Source organism: Pleurodeles waltl, chromosome 7, assembly GCF_031143425.1.
Source record: "Pleurodeles waltl isolate 20211129_DDA chromosome 7, aPleWal1.hap1.20221129, whole genome shotgun sequence".
NCBI lineage: Eukaryota > Metazoa > Chordata > Amphibia > Caudata > Salamandridae > Pleurodeles > Pleurodeles waltl.
In genome coordinates, this window is record NC_090446.1 from 715,666,683 (window position 1) to 715,689,879 (window position 23,197).

The 23,197-nt window shown below is 42.0% G+C and overlaps 1 protein-coding gene across 3 annotated transcripts in view; it reads left to right on the plus strand.

Annotated features, from left to right (window-relative positions):
* The window catches only part of FNIP1 (folliculin interacting protein 1), a 275,317-nt gene that overhangs the window by 107,972 nt on the left and 144,148 nt on the right, over nt 1–23,197 (plus strand). For all 3 annotated transcript variants that reach the window (XM_069199195.1, XM_069199194.1, XM_069199196.1), the window contains exon 3: nt 12,487–12,624. In XM_069199195.1, coding sequence (XP_069055296.1) covers nt 12,487–12,624 — 138 coding nt within the window. The remainder of the gene's footprint in view (nt 1–12,486; nt 12,625–23,197) is intronic.

Below are 23,197 nucleotides of genomic sequence, written 5' to 3' on the forward strand. Positions count from 1 at the left end.
CAGAGTTATATTATGGTTCTCAATAGTTTCACCAAACACTAGAATGTCATCTTGGAAAAACAGGATATTGTCCAACCCTCTGAAAATTTGGTTCATCATCCTTTGGAAAACACTGGCGGCAGACGCCAGACCGAACGGCATCCGAGTGAACTGAAATGTGCCCTCCATGGTGATGAAAGCAGTGAGGCCCTTAGAACCAGGATGAAGTCTTATCTGATGGTATGCGTGCTTCAAGTCCAATTTTGAAAAGTATTTAGCATCCTTCATTAGTGTAGTGCTTTCCTCTTATTTAGTTTCTAAGCACTAACATAACACAACAGAAATGCACTTCTGAGGTCAAAGAAGACTTTTATTGTTGTTAATTCTTCCCCAACCACAATATTTATGAATGACGAATTAGTAGCTTTCAAGTCCGCGTTAATCAAACAAAATATATCAGTTTGCAATATACACAGCAGGTTATATTTATAAGATATTGAATGCAAAGCAAAACAAATACTTCACCGTGTGGGAACTATCTACAGCTTCATCTTTCTAAGGTCTGCAAGCTGATGACCCCTGTCAGCCGCAAGAAAGAGATTCATCTACCCACACGGGATTGCTGCCAGCTGGCGCCAAGCTCCAGCACGAGGTCCGGCAGATTCGAATCTGACCCTCTGCAGCCTGTTACATTCGTTACAAAGGTGTGCCCCCTCCTCTCAGACCCGGGAAACTGAGCAAGCCTTTTGGAGACTGGCCAGGTCTCCAAGACTACTCCTGTTCCCAAGCTCAAGCAGAGAGAACAACACCCTGTACCCTCTCTTATCAGGTCTAGTCTACTGTGAGAAAAACATCTTGGTTCAAAAACACAGCTTGGAAAAATACAGCTTGGATTCTCAACTGCAATGTCTAACTCCACGTTAAAGGCAATGGGCAGCTAACCTAAATATCAAATGCAATGTCTAGTGTCATGTCAAAGCCAATAAGCACCTAAGCTGAATACAAAATGCAATGTCTTATATCATGTCAAAGCCCATAGGCAGCTGAGCTGAATACAAAATGCAATGTATAATATGTCAAAGCCAATAGGCAGCGGAGCTGAATATCATGTCAAAGCCAATAGGCAGTTAAGCTGAATACAAAATGCAATATATAATATCATGTCAAAGCCCATAGGCAGAATATCTAATAGCATGTCAAAGTCAATAGGCAGCTAAATTGAATACATCATGTCAAAGCCAATAGGAATGCAATGTCAAAGCCAATAGGCGGCTAGACTGGATACAGCATGTCAAAGCCAATAGGCAGAATACAGAATGTAATGGCTAATGCAATGTCAAAGCCCATAGGCGGCTCAACTGAATACAGAAAGTAATGGCTAATGCCATGTCCAAGCCAATAGGCGGCTAAACTGAACAAAACATACCATGTGCTACTGGTGAACATTGAGCAACTAATATGCGCAGTGGTGAAACACAAAGTCATTGGTCAAAACAAAACTTTATCAAATGGCAGTACAATTAGTAGAACCAATTCATTAATGTTTGGCAAAGGAAAATTGTCTGTAACAATATTCTGGTTTAACCCTCTCAAGTCTACACAGAACCTCAACTTCCCATCTCTCTTCTTAGAAATCACTACAGGTGACAACCATGCTGAGGCCTCCACTGGTTCAATTACCCCACTGTCTAGCATTTCATTCAAGAGCTCCTTTACACCCTCTCTTACCGAGATTGGAACCTTTCTAACCTTGTGCTGCACAGGAACAGCACCGGGCTTCAACCTAATCTCGTGAACATAGCCTCTCAACTCTCCCATCTCCTCTCTGAATCCCCCTTTAGCCCCATTCAATATACCGGCAAGAGAAACATCTTCGATTGCAGCTACCTGACTAGGGGCACACGGATTGATGACTATGCGAAGATCGTACTGGTGTTGCCAACCCAAAATAGGCGGACCAGACTCTGCCACATACACTTTGCCTAAGATCTTTCTCCCCTTGAGCCCTATTTCAGTGAGCATATAACCTATGATGTCTATCTGTTCACCCTGATACCCGCCAGGATTGATGTCCTTTGGCAATAGTCTTGTTGAAGGCCACATTTGGAGAAATAAATCCTTAGGAACTATTGTATATAAGGAGCCAGAATCCACCATCAGTTCTACGGACACATTCTTAACAATAAATTCTGCCTTAGGTCTCTGCATCCTTTCTGCTCTCACCCCTGCCTCATCCAACCCAGAAACACACAACACCCTTCCGAATTTGTCACCAGCGGACGCATCGCCTGAGGCATCACCAACCATGGCCACCTTCCCCTTTGAATGCTCTTTTTCCCTACACTCTCGCAAAATGCCCTTTGCGCCTGCACCTTCGGCACTCTTTCCCTAGGGCAAAGCAATTCTTGGACTCAGAAGTATGATACCTGCTCCCACACTGTTGCACTTCCCATTTTTAGATCCACTAAGCCTTTCCCAGGACGATTTACTCGTCACAGCCACATCACCCTGAACAGAAGATACCTCTTCAGAGGCCTTAACTTCTCTCCTCTCCATTTGTTTCATACAAAACTCTTGACTCCTCAACCCCCTTCGCAATTTCTATAGCATCCTTCAGCTTGGGGTCCTTCGCTGCCCACAATCTTTCTTGCATCTTCTTGCTCCTACACTGTACTATGAGCTGGTCCCGAATCAACTCCTCCGTCATCGCCCCAAATCTGCATTTGACAGAAAGCTCTCTTAAACGAGTGACAAACTCGTCCACGGATTCACCATCCCTTTGAGGTTGTGTGTAAAACTTAAATCTTTGCATGACTACATTCTCAGTCTTGGCAAACCTTACTTCTAGTCTCCGCCTTGCTTCCAAAAATACATCATCTATGGGTTGACCAGACTGATCAACAGCTTTAGGCAAGTACTTGAAGACATGCTGACCTTCATTGCCTAGGGAACTAAGTAAGATAGCTTTTTTCTACTGGACGAGAATCCTAACCCATCTAAGGCTTCAAGAATATTATCGAATATGTCTATCCACTCATCCCAAAGTATTGGCGGATTCCCAGGTTGCACCAAGAATAGAGGTGGAGAGTGCACAGCAGCGGTTGACATATCCATTGTGTGAATCTGTGCTCGGTTTCTGAAAAATACAAATTTGGTATGAAGGTATGCTCAGAAGAAACCCCAAAAAACACAAAAATTAATGTTCCTCCAGGTATTTGTCAGGATAAAAACAATGTAGCAAACAGCAGGTTACAGGTGTGCCTATCACCGTAGAAGACACTTGTACATACAATGGTGAGCAGTTCGTCGTGGCCAGAATCTATTTTAAGTGGAGTTTTCCCAACTCTCTAAGATGGCCGCCACCACAAGAAGTAGTTCGTCATGGGCAAAATGTAATTGAAAGAAAGTATTCCCAACTCTCTAAGATGGCCGCCACCAGTTTACTAGGACGTCTGTGATGTCATTGCGACGTTGTCATGACAGCAAATCAGCAACACTCACGTGACCGAGGCCGATGCAGTCATGTCTCCAAATCCGAGCCGGACTGCAAACTGTAAATATTTTGGTTGGTGATGGATTCCAGGAATGGAACTACCGCTGGAAAGACATAAAACGCCAGTATCTGGTGATAATGCCTCTCGTTATGCTGCGTCTGCGATCCCACAGCAAAACGATGTTCGCGACGTTCGCGGCATCCGCGTCAAGAGGAAAGCGACCTGCTTGCTGACATCTCGTCGTCAAAAATGTAATGAAGGCGGGAGGCAGCGTTGTGGTATTGCAGGTAAGCTTTATTTACCGAGCTCTCCTCTAACGCGGTGTCTTCTTCCTCTGTCAGCAAGCAACTGCCAGGAGGAAGAATCATCGCTAACATTCTAGGCTCGCGGCATCGATCGCACATCTAGCCGCGAGCCACATCATAACAGTGACCAATCCGCACTCTTACTCTTCCGCGCCTGGCAGACACAGGTGCATATTTGAACTCCTGAGCGACGTTCTTCTTGGCTGCACATCGGCAGTCAACAGCGACTCCTAGCGGGTGGCTATTAATTAGCCAGGGCAGGCTACATCAGCTTTTATGGCCCTGGTGTTGGAACAGTGGGTCAGGCGACTGACCCTTTGAGTTCACCTTATCATTCCGGGGCTGGGAATGTGTCTGGAACGACTTCCAAGAGCCGTACACCACAGACACATTCCCTTCTTCACTAATTCTTTTCTCTAGACCAGACGTGATCTGAGGTTTAGGGTGCTATATTTGTGCCCACCAATGGGCCTGGGTGATGATGCAGTCAGTAGCCAATTAGGTACAACGCTCCGTCCTGTGCTGTACTGATTTCCAGCTATGTGTGGCATCTAGCAATCCAATAGTGCGCTATTCTGCCCACTCTCTAAATGTTTGAACTCTTCCTTGGATGTTGGGAGCTTGGTAGCCTACCCTAGAAGTGTGGCTAGCAGTGGACTAAACACCCATGGAAATAGCGGTTTGGCAACTTGTGTTTCCTCTGTTCCCGCGGCCACCCTGTCTCCCTGAGCAAAGGGGCAGCCCTTCTTAAGTGTGATAACTATTTGCCCACCAAAGTCAGCTGTTCCTTTGAAGCTTGTCTTTTGGGCCAGCAACCTTTGTGGCTTTCTTTTAGGGGACGATAACACCTCACTCCGTGGCAGGCATCCATTGTTCCTTTGCAGTACTCCCCAGGAGGACAAAAGGCTTTCTGTTGGCCGGCAACTACAAAAGGCCACTGGATAAACTAAGCAACAGAGTGGCAACTTTCTGAAAGTTGACTTTTCTCAAAAGAGACATAAAATTCAACTTGGGCATCAAGTTAGGTGTAATGTCACAATTAATTTGATACCGTCAAGTACCCATTTAAGTAGTCTAATTCAGAAGTTATCAGGACTGCGATGACAGCCTGCAACTCTGTACGAGCCAATGGAGCTATTAGCTTTTCCACAGTAGTACGACAATTTGGAGGTTTTACTGTTAGGACATATTAAGGTACATGACCTACTTATTAATATACAGCTCCCTGCTTTATGGTTCTCTAGACTTAGTTTTAGGAAGATTTATTATCTATATTGTTAATGAAGTGTGGGGCTTTGCCATTGATTTAAATGGCAGAGTCGAACTAGCAGTTTGACACTGCTCTTCCAGGCTGCAGTGGCAGGCTGGGAGACCTTTTGTACCTGACCTCGCTTAGTGTGGCACAACCAGTGCTGCAGCCCTGGGAGGGCGCTTTCACTTACATGCCCTGGGTCCCCTTGGTACCATATACTAGGGACTTATAAGTAAGCCAGCTTACGCCAATTGGGGATAGCTAATTCAATATACAGTTTGTAAGAACACTCACACTGAGTTTTGGTTAGAAGGCCTTATTGCACTGTAGTTGAAAAACAAGCAGCATCAGTCTACAACTTTGGGTCTGATCATACAAAGAGGTATTTCCTTACAGACAAGAGCCCAGTCAGTGAAGGGCAAGGGATAGCAAGGAAGAAAGCTTTTTTAAACTATTAAGTGTAAAGTGTACACAATGCCCTGGAGAAGAAGGCCAACATAATTGAACAAGCAGTCAATGCAGTAGGATTGAAACTGCAGTTTTTCCAGGAGAAAGTTAAATGGGTGGATCTGTCAGTTGAACTGGATGAATATGTGGCAGAGAAAACTAACTTGGAGGAAACTGATTTCAGGGTCTTTTTGTGGGTCAAAAGCATTGTGTGATTGAAATTTGAACTGGAGGCCCTAGAAAACTAATTGAGAGGGGCTCACTCAAAACTTTTGGGAGTACTTTTGTGGTATTAACTTAAAATCTTTGCGAAGAGATGAGTCTGTTCATTAACCTGTGTATAACTGAAGTAGCATGTGACCCTCCATGCCCCTCACCCACCCCTGATGTGTTGAACACAGATCTGCCCTTGGCCATGATAGGACATTAGAGGAGTGTAAAGATGCTGATGAGGTCAGCTGAACTGAGGGGCAAAGTGCTTCTGTGTGCCTTTATGAAGGAGATGTACTGTGGTGATCATGGCTTACTGTTGTTCCCAGACGTCAAATAGAGATTTTAACCCAAAAGGTAGCTCTTTGAAGTCAGGAAGGAGCTTAACAGCCTGAAAATACCAGCAACCCGTGCATGTCATCCAAAGCTCAAGATTGAGCATAAGGGAGAACGGGTACTCTTTAAGCCAACAGATTTATGTTGCAAGTGAAGGAGGGCCACCTAAGATACTTATCATATTGAGAGGGCTGGCGTGCTGCTTCTCTAGAGGATTAGAGTGGAGATGGGAGTTAGTTGGCAGCCTTAGGGATACTGTGCGCAATTTACTTGAACTTGGTCACTCCTACAGTCCTGGTAACTCATAATTTGTTACGCCTAAACGGCCTGCAGTACAAATCAACGTGGTTATAAATTACCTGATGTATTTTTAATAATTCCAAAAATGTCACTTTGTTTCCAAATGTTGGCATGCATGCCTGGTAAACCCTAGTCTGTTAATTTTCGGAATCCTTTTCGACAAAAAACTCCTTTCAAGCCCCCGAAATCCTGGTGGTTTTAAATTATTAATCTGTAGGCCTGTCTCGGCCGATTCTTGGCACGTTAAGTGCCGACTTGAATAGTGTCTGCTGCTGCTGTCGAAATACTGTGATACTACTTATTGCAGCACGTATTGCTCAATGGCGGTCTCCTTGTGCAAAGTGCCTCAACCCGTAGAAATCGCTGTGGTTTTCTCACGTGATAGTGTACTTGGCCGGATACGTTGTTGTGCTGAAGAGGAAACTCAGAGGTGGCTCACGTGCTCTCGGGCAGTCATGAGACAATCATTCACGGGTTCCACCCTGTGTGTCCTCGCGGCGCGTCACGTGCTCGCTGCTGCGACAAAGCCATGATTATTTCACACAGCACGACAGCTTTTCGTTTCGTCACAGCCAGTACCGCCTGCCCTGGAGGCAGCCAGCGACATGACTGATGTGATATCGCATGTGCAAACCGTTTTTCGCAAAAGAAAGATAATTACAGGCCAAGGGGAGACCCCAAGCCCTCCCAAGCGGTCGCTTTGTTTTGAAAACATTCGAGAGAGACTATGATTATAGGCACCTCTCGTTGTGGTTTATTGTGACAGAACATTATTCTCCGCAGAGGGTCTCTTGGCTCTGTGTCCGAAGACTCGGCCCTCTCCTCTCAATCTTTAACGGTGCCGTACGCTGCCTCTGCTCGCGTTCAAGTTCAAACTGCCTGTAGATCTAACTGAAATGTGTGTTCTCGTGATTTTACATAGAGTACTGGTTTGTCACGGATGAGTCACTATTGCGCTGTTTGCGTTAAGCTTAGCACACCGAAATAGGACACCTTTGTTTTTCTTCAAGAAAAAAGAACCTTCACGTTCTTCGTTTCTAGGGCGTTCGTGTGCAGATAAAGAGATGCTGAGTGTTGGACACATGGTATATACACTGCAGCGCCACCGCCTCTGCATTTGTACACCATACAGTATTGCGCCAGGGACACGCAGTTTTAAAATGCCTTTAGAACATCCGCCACTGCTGGATAAAGGTAGGCATAATGGTCTAGAAGGGAAACCTGATTTTAGATATTTTAGAACTGGTTCTTGATTTTAAATCACGTGAATCGTCGATAACTACAATTATCCGAGACTGTACATGTAGCTACTTAGTAATATGTGCAATTTGATGAGCCGTGCGAACTGTCGTTGTTCTAGGCAGCCGATGCTCTTAGATCGTGACATACAAGATGTCACCATTCCACTGTTCCTGTCACAGTCGTTGAGTAGCGCATGTGCGCTTCCTCTAGTTTAGGCGGTTCCGTGAGAAAGGAAAAAAACAGCAAGCAAGCGTAGCAGAGTAACGCTGAAATACACAACTGAGAGCGAATAACGGGTAAAGTGTGACTCGTTTTCTCGACAGACGAAGCTGGTGGAAGTTGCTGTGGAAGCTACAAATGCAAATTTTTATGAGTTGCTTATGTCACTAGATTGCCCTTGGAAGTGAGTGGTTTTGCAGTGGTTATTGGGGGGAGAGGGACTTCATGCATGTCGATCTAAAGAAAAGCCCCATTGGTGTTACTGGGTGTGTCTGCCTTGTAGCTGAGATGACTGCACTTACAGGACCAGTCCTGAGCTTGCTATTACAAACCACAGAATGGAGCTGCGAGCACAGCATGCAAAGGCATGCCGCAGGAGATGCACAACGTTTGTTGACCTGTCCGTTATTTTCATGGTCCTAGGTAGGAACGATGCCAGGAGCCGTAGATTGCAGAATCCTTACTGCCTGATAGGTTCTCAGGTTATGTTTGGGAGAAGAGGGCACACAGGGTGCTGTTGTACAGCTGTACCCTAGTCTAGCATTTGTTAGTAGTAGTTAGCTACAGAGGTCCTAATTAGCACTTTGACAGGTGTACGGGGTCAAAGCGTGACCGCCTTATAGGCCGTTGAGACGCCCCACACCCGTTGTTGTTAGAGATGTGCATAAAACTCACTTGATTTGTAAATTTCTGGCAAAACTACCCAACATGCAAATCCATCTTTTGGCACTATATTGTAACACAAAATGCATCCTCACGTCCATTTTCGTGACGATAACGAATTTTGCGAATAAAATAGCTAAAAATAACACAAGTTCAGCCAACAGCAACCGCTCTTGTTCTGGTTGTTCAGTTCGTACCTGCGCCCCATAATATTATTTTCCAAGCGCAATGCAAAATTCCTGAAATTATGTGAATTTTGAAAGCGTACTTTAAATTTCACCTGGACCTAATTTTCATCTTATTACTTGATGTTGGTGTGGGTATCTTAGCTCAAATGACTTACTGCTGTATATGGCGAACCCTGCTTCGGTGTTTCAGCTGATGTTTCACCTATTGCTGACACACCACGAAAATGGAGAAATGTTGGTAATATCACACGAAATCGAGAGCAACATTCTCGCAGCAGAACTGTCAGTAAATTGGTCAAAATCTGTACCATTCCCAGGGCTGAACTGTGGGTTAAGTTAAATTTATTTTTACAGCACACAACTGCAGAGCTTCTTGCCACAAAGTTTAAAAACGCAAGATGAAAACATCTATGAGGGATGAGTGTGGAAGGATGGGAAGAATGAATAAGAACAGCAAGAAAATAACAGCAGGAGGTCAACGGGACAGAAAGTAGTAACAGAAGAAAAAATATGAATTTTAAAATGCCAGGTGTTTTAGAGCTCAGTCTTGATTCAGAATACTATTTGCAAGGTTCCTGAGTTTAGCAGTGGCTAACAGGGAAAGCCGATTCGCCAAAGATCACTTTTTTTTTTTTGTAGTAATCACAAGCATAACTTGATTTGCAGACTGTACAAACTGGCTCGGGAATTAAATTTATTGTGGAAGGTATCGTTTGTTTTTCTTTAAGGATTATTTTAAATTGCATAGGCACGCTGAGAAATTGAGATGTTTGTGGTACACAGTTTGAAAGTATACTCGACAACTGGAAGCAGTTGGTAAGCTTTGGCACAATTTACCCTTATTGTTAGCAGATAGAGCTGCTTTATTGTTGGTTAATGCCCATTATCGTTCCCAAGGAGTGTTTTGGTACGTTTGAAATCGTGATGATTTGTCTTTATTGCATAGGACTGCCATGTGAGTCACTCCTCCTCCATTAAGATTATCAACTTCAATATGTTGTGCGCTGTTTTTTATTTTTTTATTTTTATTTTTTTTAACACCTGCATGGCCAAGCTACTACCATGGTAACTTTTGCACATTGCATCAGCCAGACTCGCACCCCTGCCTTGCACAGTTTTCTCTTCAATAATTTTATTGCAAATGTTCCATTGATATTTCAATGATGCCACAGAAGATGTTGTGACTGATGTTATATGTAGGGTAATAAACTGTGCATGGCGAGGGCACGATTTATAGTTACCTTGGGGCATGAGTTCTAGTTTAAGTATAACTACAACTGCTGAATTTTTTGTGGTTTTGTGTGTGTAAAATCTGAACCTAACTATAAAGTCACTCTAACCTTTGATATTTTTTTTTTTTTTTTTTTTTTTAGTGAATTTATCAGGGTTTTTTTTTTCTATTTCCTAACGATAACGTCCATGTAATGTTTATTTTATTTTCAGTGAATTGCTAGGGTGGTTTTAAATGTAAAATAATATTTAATTAAAATACGTTAATCCAAGGCCCATCCAAAGGCCATGCGAGAAGGGAGCTGGGTGCAGGGACCGGCATGTGGCCAACCCCAGCATGCAGCCAACCCCATGCTATGGGTCTGTGAGAGGATGTGTGAGTGGCTGTATTGGTGTGTGTGGTTAAGTGGGTGTGTAAGTTGATGTGTGAGGGTCTGTGAAGTGGATGTGTGTGGTTTTTGTGGGGCTGTGATTGGGTCTGTATCAGTGTGAGACTGGATGTGTGAGCGTATGAGTGACTGGGTCTGTGAGTGGGGTGTGTGAATGGCTGTCCGAGTGGCAGCGTGAGTCTATGACTGGGTGTATTAGTGGCTTTGTGGGTCTGAGTGGATGTGTGAGTGGGTATGCAAGTGGCTTTATGGGCGAGTGAGTGGGTGTGTGTGTGTTTTTTTTTATTTTTTATTTTATTTTTTTTTAAAAATAATAATAATTGGGTTCTGGATCCACTGAGAACTGCAATTTCCTTAACATTTATTTAATTTGAAACTGGTTTCATGTGCAGCGTTTATTAGGTCTGTTGTTAGACAAGACCGTTTGATTCTAATAAACGTATGTGTAATAAGATATTCAGCTCTCTGAAACTGTGTCACAGAGGAGGTAAATTATGCAACTTTAAACTGCACATTTTGTGATGGTATTATTCCGTTATTTTGTTATTTGTACACACAGTAACACTGTCTGTGGAAAGCGTTTGCCCACTAGTACCAATTTAACAACCAATACAACAATAAGAACTGAAAGATGATCATCCAGCCTTTGAGAAGGGCCTTACAATGTGCAGAAACAGGCCTCGGTGTTTTTAGTAAAGTTTGATGCGTTATAGCTGTAAACAATTGCCTTTTTTGTTCAAATCTACAGATTATGCACATATGATGGATCAGCTGGTGCAGAATCTAGTAATTTCCGTGGCCCTGGACATGCTTATAGGGGCGCTCATCCACCCCTTTTCATCTATTGGCCTGTTATTGTGTCATTCAAATTCGTCTTCCATCCACTACAGCACACAACATTGGACACTTAGTCTATTTCAGCAATTGCTTAACTTCACTCTGAATGATGGCATTCTGCCCGTTCACACAAACCGTATCTACACGTAAAGTAGCTACCTTAAATGCTAATGGCTGCTATGGCAATGTGTGCTTTTTGAAGTTAACAATTACTTTTGCTCTTAGCCAGTGTGTTTTTTTTTGTCTTACACTCTCAATGGCCCTGCAGCTTCCTAACAATAAACATGACTAAACAAAACAAGCATTGACAAGTCCAAAAGGCCGGTGGCCATGGCTAAAGGAACCATTACTACCTGGTTTCAGTTACATGTGCCATGCATTTAAATAAAAAGTAAAGCTTACTTTGAAAGTTCCTTTTTACCTCTTTCCTGCAGGCACTCTCAAATATGGAGAAATGCATCAATAAACCGAGAAGTCTTAACCCTAGCAGATTCTGTCTTTCCCATTCAGCCATGCCATCCCCAAGTTTATGAAGTGTGCACTTTATTTACAATATTCGATTTTCGGACTGGATGTATACTGATGAACTCTGTTTGTAAGGTCTAGAAAAGTTTACATCTCCTCACCACCCACCACCTTTTAGACCACATTTTGTTTTCTTCTGTATCGGTGTGTCTCGGGAATGTGGTTTTGTCTAATAGGACAAATGTATTATAAATAGTGGAACATGTTTTATGTATTTATACTGAGAGTTCTGGTAAATGCAGCTTTCCATCCTAAGAGTAATGATGATAACATCCAGCATTCGGGGTTGCAATTTGCTAAATGTGAACAAAGTGTATTGTGTAACTTTACTAAGGTTTTGAGTTTACTTCCAACGGCATCGGTAGTGGATTCAGTCCAAGGATACCCAAGGCTATTTCTCTAACAGACTACCCCAAAAGAGTATCTTTTGCATGTCTTGGATGTATTTGTGATAAAAAATGTTTTACCATTAAGTGTGAAGCTATAATACCCACTTTGGCGCTTTAATGTTATTGTTTCTAATGGCTTATTTTACCATCTGTTCTCTTTATACGGCACAATAATTTGTGTAGTGAGTACCTTTTTATTGACTCTTGTAAGTATATAGATCTAGACAGCTAGAAGGGTTATAATCAAAGTTTGGTAATACCTTTTGTGCACATAAGTTTTAACACACTGCACCCTTGCTGCATACATCAATATTACGGTGGTAGCGTTCAGTTTGAAGGAACTCAAAGTTGATAGTCCAGAACTTAATTTAGTCTAAAAATGTTTGATGTTTCCAGTCGAGAGTATAGGTTTTTTCATATTCTCAAAATATTCATTTCGGAACGTTTCTTCAAAACACAATATGACACCATTCTTTTTCAGAAACTATGCAGTGATGCTCAGGTGAGAGTGTTTGGAAAATGCTGCCAACTGAATCCTGGAGGGGACAGTTCAACGTCATTGGATAGTTCAATAAATTCTTCGACATCTGAAACAAATGAGCCATGTTTGAAATATCAGGTGAGCATTGTCGTCTTTTGTTATTTAGCATGCGTGCATTGTTTAATTCAAGATGCTTAGCTTAACAACTTTTCAAACACATTAGAAGTCATTGACAAAGTGTGTTCACGTTACACTTCACACAGTTTTCCAGCGGTGTCATAGTTCAGCGCTACTGACCCAGCCCCCTCCTTGTGTCATGTACTGTAGTCTTTCCTTGGAAATAAATATCTACTTAATCAGGTAGTAATATTCTCACTCCTCAACACCAGGTTGTGATGTCACTGGGTGCCTTGAAGTTTGTCTTTATTTAAGTTCTTTTTATTTTTTTTAAGTAAGTGCTCGTAGAGTTTGGTCTGTTTTGCTCACTCTCAGTACATCTCTTCCTTTATTTTACAAGGCATGTGTTTCTTGGTAAGGATAGTTAACACTAATCGCCTATGTGAATGAGCATTGATGGAAGGCATTCTCTTCCATTCTGCATGAAGTGGGTGGACCAGAAGTTAATGTACAATCTTGTTTTCTACAACCAGCTGACTAGGAATTGACTGGTCAAGTAAGTGAGCGGTGCGAGTGAGTGACTCGCAAATAATAGCTATGGTTACAAGCAATTAACTATTGTTAGACCTGGAGTATTTCAGTCTTAAGCTTACCTGCCTTTTGGGCAAAATGTTGCATGTATGCATCATTAAGAAGGGGCATGCCCCTTCTATACATTTCCTTCTGGAATGGTCAGATCAACGTTTAGTTATCATAAACTAGCACGAACTCCTGGTCTGATTTCCAGATTGGTAACATGTTGTTATAGATCTTCATAGCAAGATGAGAAGTTTATTTTTATCATCATTATCTGACGGACCCAGAACGACAGAACTGGGTTAGAACATCCAACCCACATATCAAGGGTCATAACAGTCATTTAATATTGCAAATATAGGTCACATAACCCCGAATTGGTATGGGCAGGGACAAAGTTACCATGCTGAAATTAAAAGTAAGTCATTTGATACGTGTGAAGACATTTAAGTGAGTATTTATGCAGTGAAGTTACATAAAGGTGTCCTTCATAACTTATAAACTACAGCACAAAAAAGCCCAAGATGGAATTTCTTACGCTGTTGGTGGTGAAACATGAAAGAATAGACATCCCCCAAACACTGATCAGATGCGAAAATGCCAGGCCATAGTCAGTAGCAGGCCTTAGCATGAGGTTTCCACTGGCCTAAAGGAATCTTCCCAAGCCTGAGCATCCTTCTTCGATTTGCAAAACCCGAAAATAAGTCAAATAAGAAATATAGTGTAGTATCAAGTCTCTACATGCCACGCAGTTCTAGTGAAGAAAGGGATTGTACTTTTTTAAATAGGGAGATGTGACAAATGTGGATGTCTGCTATATGCTGTGAAGAGAGATTTTGATGTTAAGTTGTTACTGTAGGAAGTCACCTACTTCCTGATGCTCCCTGTATCTTGCTCATGCTCAAACATGTTACTCACCTTCAGCATCATCCTGCCCCCTTTGGGAATTGCATGTGCTAGACATCCTCAAAGTATAGCCAGTATTCCCTCAGTTTACACCTGCATGGCTGTTATGAGGACATGAGATCACCAGAGACATTTGAGAGGGCATGCAAAGCGCCGGAGTCATGGCTTTGACCTAGAGACCCAACATTCAATTCCTTCTCCATTGATTGACTGGCATTTTATTTACAAAGGTGTGTTTATTGAGAGTGCTTCTTGGGAGAGAACAAATTATGTAAGTGATGTAATCATAACTAGTATTGTATGTGGATCTAGACAATCCTCCAAAATACCTCCCCTGCCCCCTGCCCCACGCCCATATTAATCTGGGTTGAAAGCCTGAAACAGTGAAAGTGCATTACTGTGTGGGTTTAGCAGTTGGTAAAATCAGGAGAATGCTTTTGGGGTCATGGTCTACTAAATAAAAATGCCCCTTCAGGGCGCTCAGGTTGCACAAAGGGCCAGTTGTACTAAACACTGGTCGTAATTTGCGTGTTATTTTGCAAACCGACTTATGTACTAACAGGTCAGTTGCAAAATCCTGAATCCTAGTCGATCGCAATTTGACCTACCTCATGAATATTAATGGAGTAGGTTCTAAATTGTGACTCACTATGATTAGCTGCCATCCATAGATACTGGAAGTAGGGGTGGTGAGAGAGGAGAGTACTGTAGCACCCCAAAATAACCACCCTGGTTTTCAAAAGGTGAACGAGCAATAAATATGCCTTTAAATTTTATGGTGTCTTAGAGGTCAAATGTCTGACTCTGTCTTCTGACAAATTACTGCCTATTCTTTTAACATTGAAATTTGACTTTTTCTCTGGCAGCAAAGTGGCAGGAGTTTGTAATCCTCTTGCTGAGTGTGAAAGGAAAGGCTGCAGGGTGTTAATTTATTTTCTAACACAGAGCAAAACTTGAATTGTATAAATATACTCAAAATATATCAGTAAGTAAGAAACCACATATGAAGCATTTTCCTTTGTAATTCAGAAGTATGATGGAGACAAATATTTTAATAGGATCGAAACAAATCCAGACACTTTGCTTGGTGTTGTTCAAATGATAAATGTTTATTAAAACTTGGTTTCCACACATTATCATTTAAGGAGTGAACAGTGTTATCAGTAAAGCTACATGTCTGTGCAACTTTAGTCCCATTTCAATGGGAAATGTGCTGTCTGTAATTGACCATGCACTAGCACAAAAAACCACTCCCTTACCACTCTTTTGTTAAATGGGTGTGCATCATTTGATACACTTATTCCTTGTGCGATGCTGCGATTTTCACCATCCCTGTGACTTTAGTAACGTAGTGCTGATTTGAGCACCCCACTCTGGAAATTGTTCTAACACAACTGCTGCCACCACAGGGATGGACATTAAAAAAATCTAACTTTATTTTTTATTTTTAATGTAGCCCATTTTCGCAAAGGGAAAATAAAATGAAACTTTTAATAATCCACTGCCTACTCTTAAAAAACATGTTTGTCATCATTCACAAAGAAGGAGGAGTCACTTGTGGTCCCCTTCCCGTTTGTGAATGGTTTACCACATCCTTTTAGTAGTCAGTAAAATATTAATGTTTTGTGTCTGGATTTCAGTTATAAGACATTACTATATCCCATTTCGAATTGCACCCCTTCTGAATGCTGATTCCTTATGTAGTCGCTAAGCCAAATAGCAATTTGGTAACATGTTACGGAATTGCAGCACGGGTTTGTAATATATAAAATGTCATTTTGTAGTTGTAAATTGACTTATTTTGCGAATTGAACCCTTTGCAACCGCAGAAAACCTTAGAATATCTGACCCTGGACCCTTTATAGATTCGGATCTATAAAGGGCCCAGGGTCAGATATTCTAAGTCTAACTCTGGGGTGTGAATAACTATGGTATTTCTCGTTGTTATGTGTATTTGATTAGCGCACAACTCATTCAGGAGGGTATCCTGAGCGGAAGCCGGAGCTATATGGTCCAAGGCCAGGTTAAGACCTGAAACTTAAGTTTATGCAGAATTTAAAAGCTGAAGAGGTGGCTCTGATGTAATATTTGGAAAGTAGAGGACTGGTGTGTCCCTGCTTATACTGCACCGTGAGGAGTGGACCTCAATAAATAGAAAAGGCTGGAAAAAAAAGTGCAGCACTGCCTGTGCAGAGAGTCAGTCAGATGAATTTTGTGAGTTGCCTTCTTGTAGTTGAAGAGCATGGAGACTCCAGAGCCATTATTTTGTATAGTTGCTTATGTGTGACATTTCTGTGATTTTCGGTGTTCCTGCATGTGACGATTCAGTGTTATTTGTGAGGCATTTTTAATGACATTTTGCAAGCAAAAAATAACAGTTAATTCGATGCAGTGAGATAAGTTTAAGAAATTACCCTTTTCGTGCAATGTAATGATATGGACACAGCTGGACTATTCCCAAACTACCTATTCAAGGCCTCTCACCTACATGACGTATGTCTGTCTCTCACTCAGAATATCAACAAAGTATTGTGTGTACTTGGCCCAGAACAAACAGTTATCCATAGCTAAATAAATACATTAAGTTTCGAGGTCAAAAGGAATGTATTAAAAAAACAGAACTTTATCAGACACCCATTTGCTTTTAAAAATATCTTATTTATTTACTAACAGTCCTCCTTCATAAATTTATAATGAACGAAAGAAAGGCCAGCACGTTTCTCAACTGATTTGGATTACATGTCACTTTACCAGGTCCACCAAACTAAATTTCTTCTTTGACAGCAAACTCGACATGACCACCGAAGTCAATGCCGTCTCCTTTTACCCTGAAGATGCTGAGGAAGATTTTTGGCTCCCAGTCAGCATCCAGAAAACAGTCATGCACGCCCTAATCACAAGAAAGTGAAACTTTAGGAACACCCTTTATGCCGGGATCAATAAAACACTCAGCAGATGGCTGCAGACCATTCATAAATTGGCAGTCAAAATCATGCTCAACCTCCCACGCAGAACTCACATGAAACCACACCTGAAGGAGCTCCACTGGCTCCCTACGGGCAAGCAAGCACAATTCAAACTTCCCACCCACAGTTTCAAGGCACTATGTAATTCTGGACCAGTATGCCTAAGCATCTGCATTCACCAACCTTCCAGATGCCGCCTCTTGTCCAGCCTCCTACTTGCACATATTCCACCCATACTGAAACCCAGATCCGGTAGTCAGACTTTTGCATTTCTCCTAAAGTGTGGGACAACCTTCCACTACAAAGAATAGCCTTCTCGACCTCAGTTCTCTGGTTTTGCAAGAAGCCGAAGGCGTGACATTCCGAGTAGTCCCACTAGGCCCTATGTTTGGCTAGAATTGCACCTACTCAGCGCACAGTAATAGCGTGCTTTACAAATCTGCATAACTTATCGTAATGGGGAGACTGATACACAGGGGTGCACATCTGGCCCAGAGAGAAAAGCAGGGCAGACTAATATATTCTGCATTATATAACCTCGACATTTGATTATTCTTTTGTTCCTTTAGGCAGAGCATAGGGGGAATTCACATTGGTACCAGACCTCGTAGTTCTGAGTGAAGAAGCAGACTCCCCTTAACTCTGACAGATCACACCAAAATAAGATATCCGTGTGGAAACTGAGGATGGGGCTTTAAATCTTCTGAAAAAGGAAGTAGGAATCTTTTCGGGACATCGCAATGCCTAAACTCTGTTTTAAGTCGGTGCCTGCTCTGTTTTTAGGTTGCACCCGCAAGCACTTTTCGACCTGTTGTTAGTATTCTGTGGGCTCTTAACCACGCCCATCACTTTCACTTGTTCGTGACCTTGCCTTACAAAAATCCTGTGGTAAATGCTTTACGTTTGTCTGGCCTTGGGGCAGATTTGTTACCACCTTGCAGACTTGACTCCTTACATGGATTATTGCACGATTGCCTTTATACTTCAGAGAGGGTGAACTATTTTTTTCTTTTGTCTCTCCCCTTTGTGCTCCAGGGAGTGCACAGCGCAAACAGAGCAGAACAGCAGAGTGAACTCCATCGGTGGTATTGAAGGGCTGGTCACATTGTTCGTACTATTAACTCATCAGAGTAATTTCTTTTGGCTCTCCCATTCACGCTCCATGGCTTTCACAAAAACACTTGTAATTAATAAATGCGCTACGTAAAAAAGCACCGAAATCCTCAAAGCGGCTTTCCCGACACAGCGGGAGAGCTTATACTACAATTTTCACTGCACTTCGGAAATTTGCCCAGTAATGCTTAATAATCCCTCCCTCCATTCAGAATCTGTTTAAGCTCTCATGGCTGGAACTTTTGTTTTACAGCTGTGAGTAGTTAATGTTCTAAGGGCCTTGTTTGTAATAGCGTTGCAGTAGGCCTGCCAGCCCTGAAAATGTGTATTGCACTACGGCCTCTAGGGGCTAAATATATGCTTGCACTGCATTATTGCTGCCATTCTCTTTTAATGTGGTTATGCTCTCAGGGGCTAACTGTATAGTTACATGACCACGTTTCTTATTAATGCTTTTTTAGGGTCAAGCCTGCGTTGCATGCGTTTGCACATGCATATCGCTTGTGAGACGCTTTAGTAGTTAGAAAAGGGCTTGGAGCCCCATCCATGTCACATCAGTGTCTTTCATTGGTTCGTAGGTTTGCCTTTTAAAATCTGCTTGCTTTCATTAGTGGAAGGCATGCATATGTCATGCCTTTTCAGGTGGTTAGCCCTCCTCGAGTGCAGCGACCAAGTACTGAAAACATGCAAGGTTTGCTGTTTTCCATCCAGTTTGTGGACTATTTTTTATCTTTTTTTCACAGCGCAATCTCCCTTGGCATAAGTCGAGCGCTTTGCATGACATTGACCCTGCCACATAGTTAATTGCACTTTTGCCAGTTACGTAGATAATTGCACTTTTGGCGATAGGTTTCACTACGAGTGAACTGTAGCAGTGCAATTGTGCTCTTTTTTTTCTCCATTTAATGTGGCAAGAAAAGTCCAGTTGGGAGTTTACAACTGCTAAAGCTCTAACTCCGAGAAATGCGAGACCTGTTTCATTTTGAATGCTTGTTTATTGTGGTGTCCTCTAGGGCTGTTCTGAGCATTACAGTCAACATACTACATCAGAAACTTGTCCCATAATGTTTTAAAGGACATTCCTTTTTCAAAACATTTTTGCTCATAATCTATCCTATGGTGGTCCTAGAACAATGGGACCACCGTTTAAATGTGTTCACCACAACGTGCCCTTTCTTTATAGATCATCTCTGGGTCCCCACACTAGGTTAGTGGAGACCACAAAATAATAACCCATCCCACCATTCAGTGTATTTGTAAGCTGTTATGAGTGGAACTTTTGTTTTACACCTGGGAGTAGTTTGTATTTTAAGGGCTTTGTTTGAAAAAACCAGTAGGCCTTCTAGCCCTTTAGTTATATGCAGGGCCACTGGAGTTAAGTTGCAAAAAGGGGCAAAATATGGAGGCGAGTTGTCCAATTTAATGTGGCAAAAGAAGCACAGTTATAAATTTACAATGCCAATAGCACCAACTCAGGTAAATGCGAGACCTATTGCGCTGCAAATGCTTATTTATTAAGGAATAGGGTTTGGCAAATGATTGCCACAGTAGTGGTTAAGGTTATTTGGGGGGTACGATGAAATCTAGTATTCGAACAGGGCTTGGACTGAGAGGTGGTTTGTGTTAGTAAAAGCGTGTTGTGATTGGATAGAAAGTAATTATTATTCAGTAGACTCGGTTAACACATACATTAATAGAAATCTTATTATATAAAACAGAGCCGCATGAGTACCAGCCATCCCAGAATTGTAATAGCAACTGCTTTCTTACTCTTTCAGAAATTAACTCTTCATGTTCACATACTTACTTACAATCAAAATGTAAAAAATATTTTTAAAAATGAATGCAGATCACTTGGTATGGACCAACATATCAATATTGTCAAGTAGCATACATACATTTTATGCAGCTGGGGCAAAACAATTTTGTATCAGTCGAGTTCTTGGCTCAGAGTTATGTTGTTGGGTGCACTGGTAGACGCTTTTGCGGAGAACATATTTTGTCTCTTAAAGTCCGATTGAAGAAAAGGCACCAGCGTGTACGGAGTTACCTATATGACCTGCCCATTTCCTTTCCTTGATGAGTGTTTAAACGTAAGACTACAAATTGTTACATCACCGCTTTAATCAGTGACTGAAAGTATCATGCAGGTGTGTTATGATGTGCCAGATAGCCCGATTCTTTGATGTCCCATTCTTGATTTAGAATACTGCCTGATTCCCAATAAAGTTAAATTACAATCTTTATGACATGCCCGAACACTATCCACAAGAATTGCACCTTATCAAAATATCCAGTTGTACTGCATATACTCAGTGTGACTGAAGTGTTTTTGCTCCATTGACCAGTACACCCATCTGCATTAGTTCAAAGCTTCCATGCTAGTCATATGACAGTGATTCATACAATTTAAGAAAGAGTTAGTAGTAGGTGCTACATGGAGTTGGGTGGATATGAAAGAATTAGACGCAAGAGCAGTATGGGGTTGGGTGGCTTTGATATATAGTGTATGCAGTGCAGTGCATATAGATAAAAACAAGCTCTGAGCAACAGAGTGCTGAATAGCGGGCAAAAGCCCAGAGGTATGATACAGCATTCTAAATCTACAACCAGTCACACTGGACTCGGCCATACCTAGACCGCTGCACAGAATCCCTTCCGACTGCTGTCTGTTATTAATCTGAACGATGAAGCAAAAAAAACGGGAATTTGTCATTCCTTTACGCTAAAGAAAAGTGTTGCTATCTTTCGCTGCACGTTTTTCACAACTGGATCTTGGAGTCCAAGTGTGTCCCTGGCCCGTAACTAAGGGACACGACCCTTAAAACCCCTATTATTTAGGAGGGCAGCTTTTGGCTCGGAGAGGCAGTGGCATCTGACGAGCATCTAGCTTCCTTTCATATCAGTTTGCAGAGATTACAACCTTTTTGATTTCGCCATCTTAAAATAGAATTGTGGATTTCAGATCTCTTTAATTATTATAACTCAAAGGAAAAGTGTCCTCTTTTAACACACTTTTTTGCGATTCACCACCTGGAAAGCTCAAGATTAATCAAGCACAGGTAGCAGAACCTACTACTTCATGTATTTTTAGTTTTCACACTTCATTAGTCAAGTGATTTGTTCCTTATTTTATCTTTCGTTACCAAGATATTGATTTGTGTGTTTCAGATTGCATGTTTTTTTAAGAATACAAACTTGCAGATTCGTTCTGATTTTCCTCTGCATTCCTTGGATCTTGCAAATAATGTTTTGAGGTAGATAGAGGGGAGGATATTGAGCCGTTAGCTAGGTTCACTCTGCTTTTAGCTGATAGGATCAAATCTCCTCTTGTGGGGATTACTTCTGGCTCTCCGGAGAAGCCCCATCCGCCTACGGTCTTACAGCTGGTCCTGGATCCTATTTCCAAGATTCTGGAAGCTGTCTTTGCAGAAGTGTTGGACTCTGGTATTTCTCTCGACCAGGAAGGAGGCAGTTGTTAAACCGCTGAAAAAAAAATCCTGGGGGTGACCTTGGTGATCTGAAAAATCTATGCCATATCTCTTTCCTGCCTTCGCCAGCTAAGATTCTAGAAAAGCACCTTTATTGTTAGCCATTCTCGAAAAGATAGTTGGAAAGTTATCTTGATCCTTCCCAACATGGTTTCCGACAGTTCCACAGCACAGAATCCACCCTAATTGCCACTTCTGATTTCATACAGAGATAAGTGGACCAGGGGAAGTAGCCATTTTAGTACTTTTGAATCTGTCGGAAGCATTCAACACCATCTCCCCCCAGTTGATAGTGCAGCGGCTGCAGCAGGTAAGGGTAAGAGAGGCTGCCCTAGAGATACCGGAGTCTTTTTTGAGCGGGAGATCTATTATAGTTAGTTGCGGGAACTACAGAGCTGCCACTTTTCAGCTCACTTGTGGTGGTCCCTTTTAATCTGTATGTGGCACCCCTTGCGAAATTGGTCCAATCATATGGTTTCCAGGTCTCTTCGTACGCAGACGATACACAACTTATTGTGTCCGTCAGTGTGGAGTGGAAGAGGTTTCAGACTGGTTCCACAATGGGATGAGGGAAGTCAATCCATGGATGAGCCAGAACTGTCTGAAAATGAATGGGGAAAAAGACTGAGATTCTGGTATTTGGAGCGGATAGGTCGATTTGGGGTAATCACTGGTGGTCTGAATCTTGTGGGGCTCTACCGTCCCCCATAGCAGCAGCCAAAAATATAGTCGTCATGTTTGATAATTCCTTGACTTTCGACCTTCAGGTTAACTGAACAGTTAGTACCTGCTTCTGGATGGTAAAAAGTTTTACCATATCTTCCCAAAGATCTCAGAACTCTTGTGGTCCTAACCCTTATTATATGTAAACTGGGCTACTGCAGTGCATTACTTCTGAACATCAGTCCATTTTTGCTGCATAAGCTTCAGCTTATACAGAATGCTGCAGTAGTCTATTACTAGGACTACCCAGGTCTGCCTTTGCTAGTGAGAGTCTTGGACAACTACATTGGCTTCCTATTAGGAAGCAAATTACTTTCAAAGCTGTTTGTCCCATGTATCTGGATAACTCCAATCCACAATTAGGTGTTACACTCCAAGCCACCTTTTAAGATCAGCTGGCTTTCGGAAGGTCCTAGTCCCCCGCTGTAAGAAAATAAGATGGGGAGACAATGCCTTTTCGGTTGCAGCAGCAAAGCTCTGGAACCCTCTTCCAGAACACATTAGGAGGCTGGATGTTCATATATCTTTTCATAAGCAACCTAAAACCTGGTTGTTCACCCAGTAAATGACTATCCCGTTCACTCTGCTCTGCTAAAGCCGCGTATAAGTGGTTCGATGCCTATTGCCGGAGTGAGCTTTACAAATATCATAGGTACTACACAAAGTACAGATATATTATATATATATGTATATATCATTGGTGTTCAAAGGTATGTACCCTTCCTGTCACACAGACCTTTCATGCACAGTGCAAACACCAACAAATAAATACATTGCTCAACAAGAAATATGCAATTTGCACAACAAAAATGGTGAAAA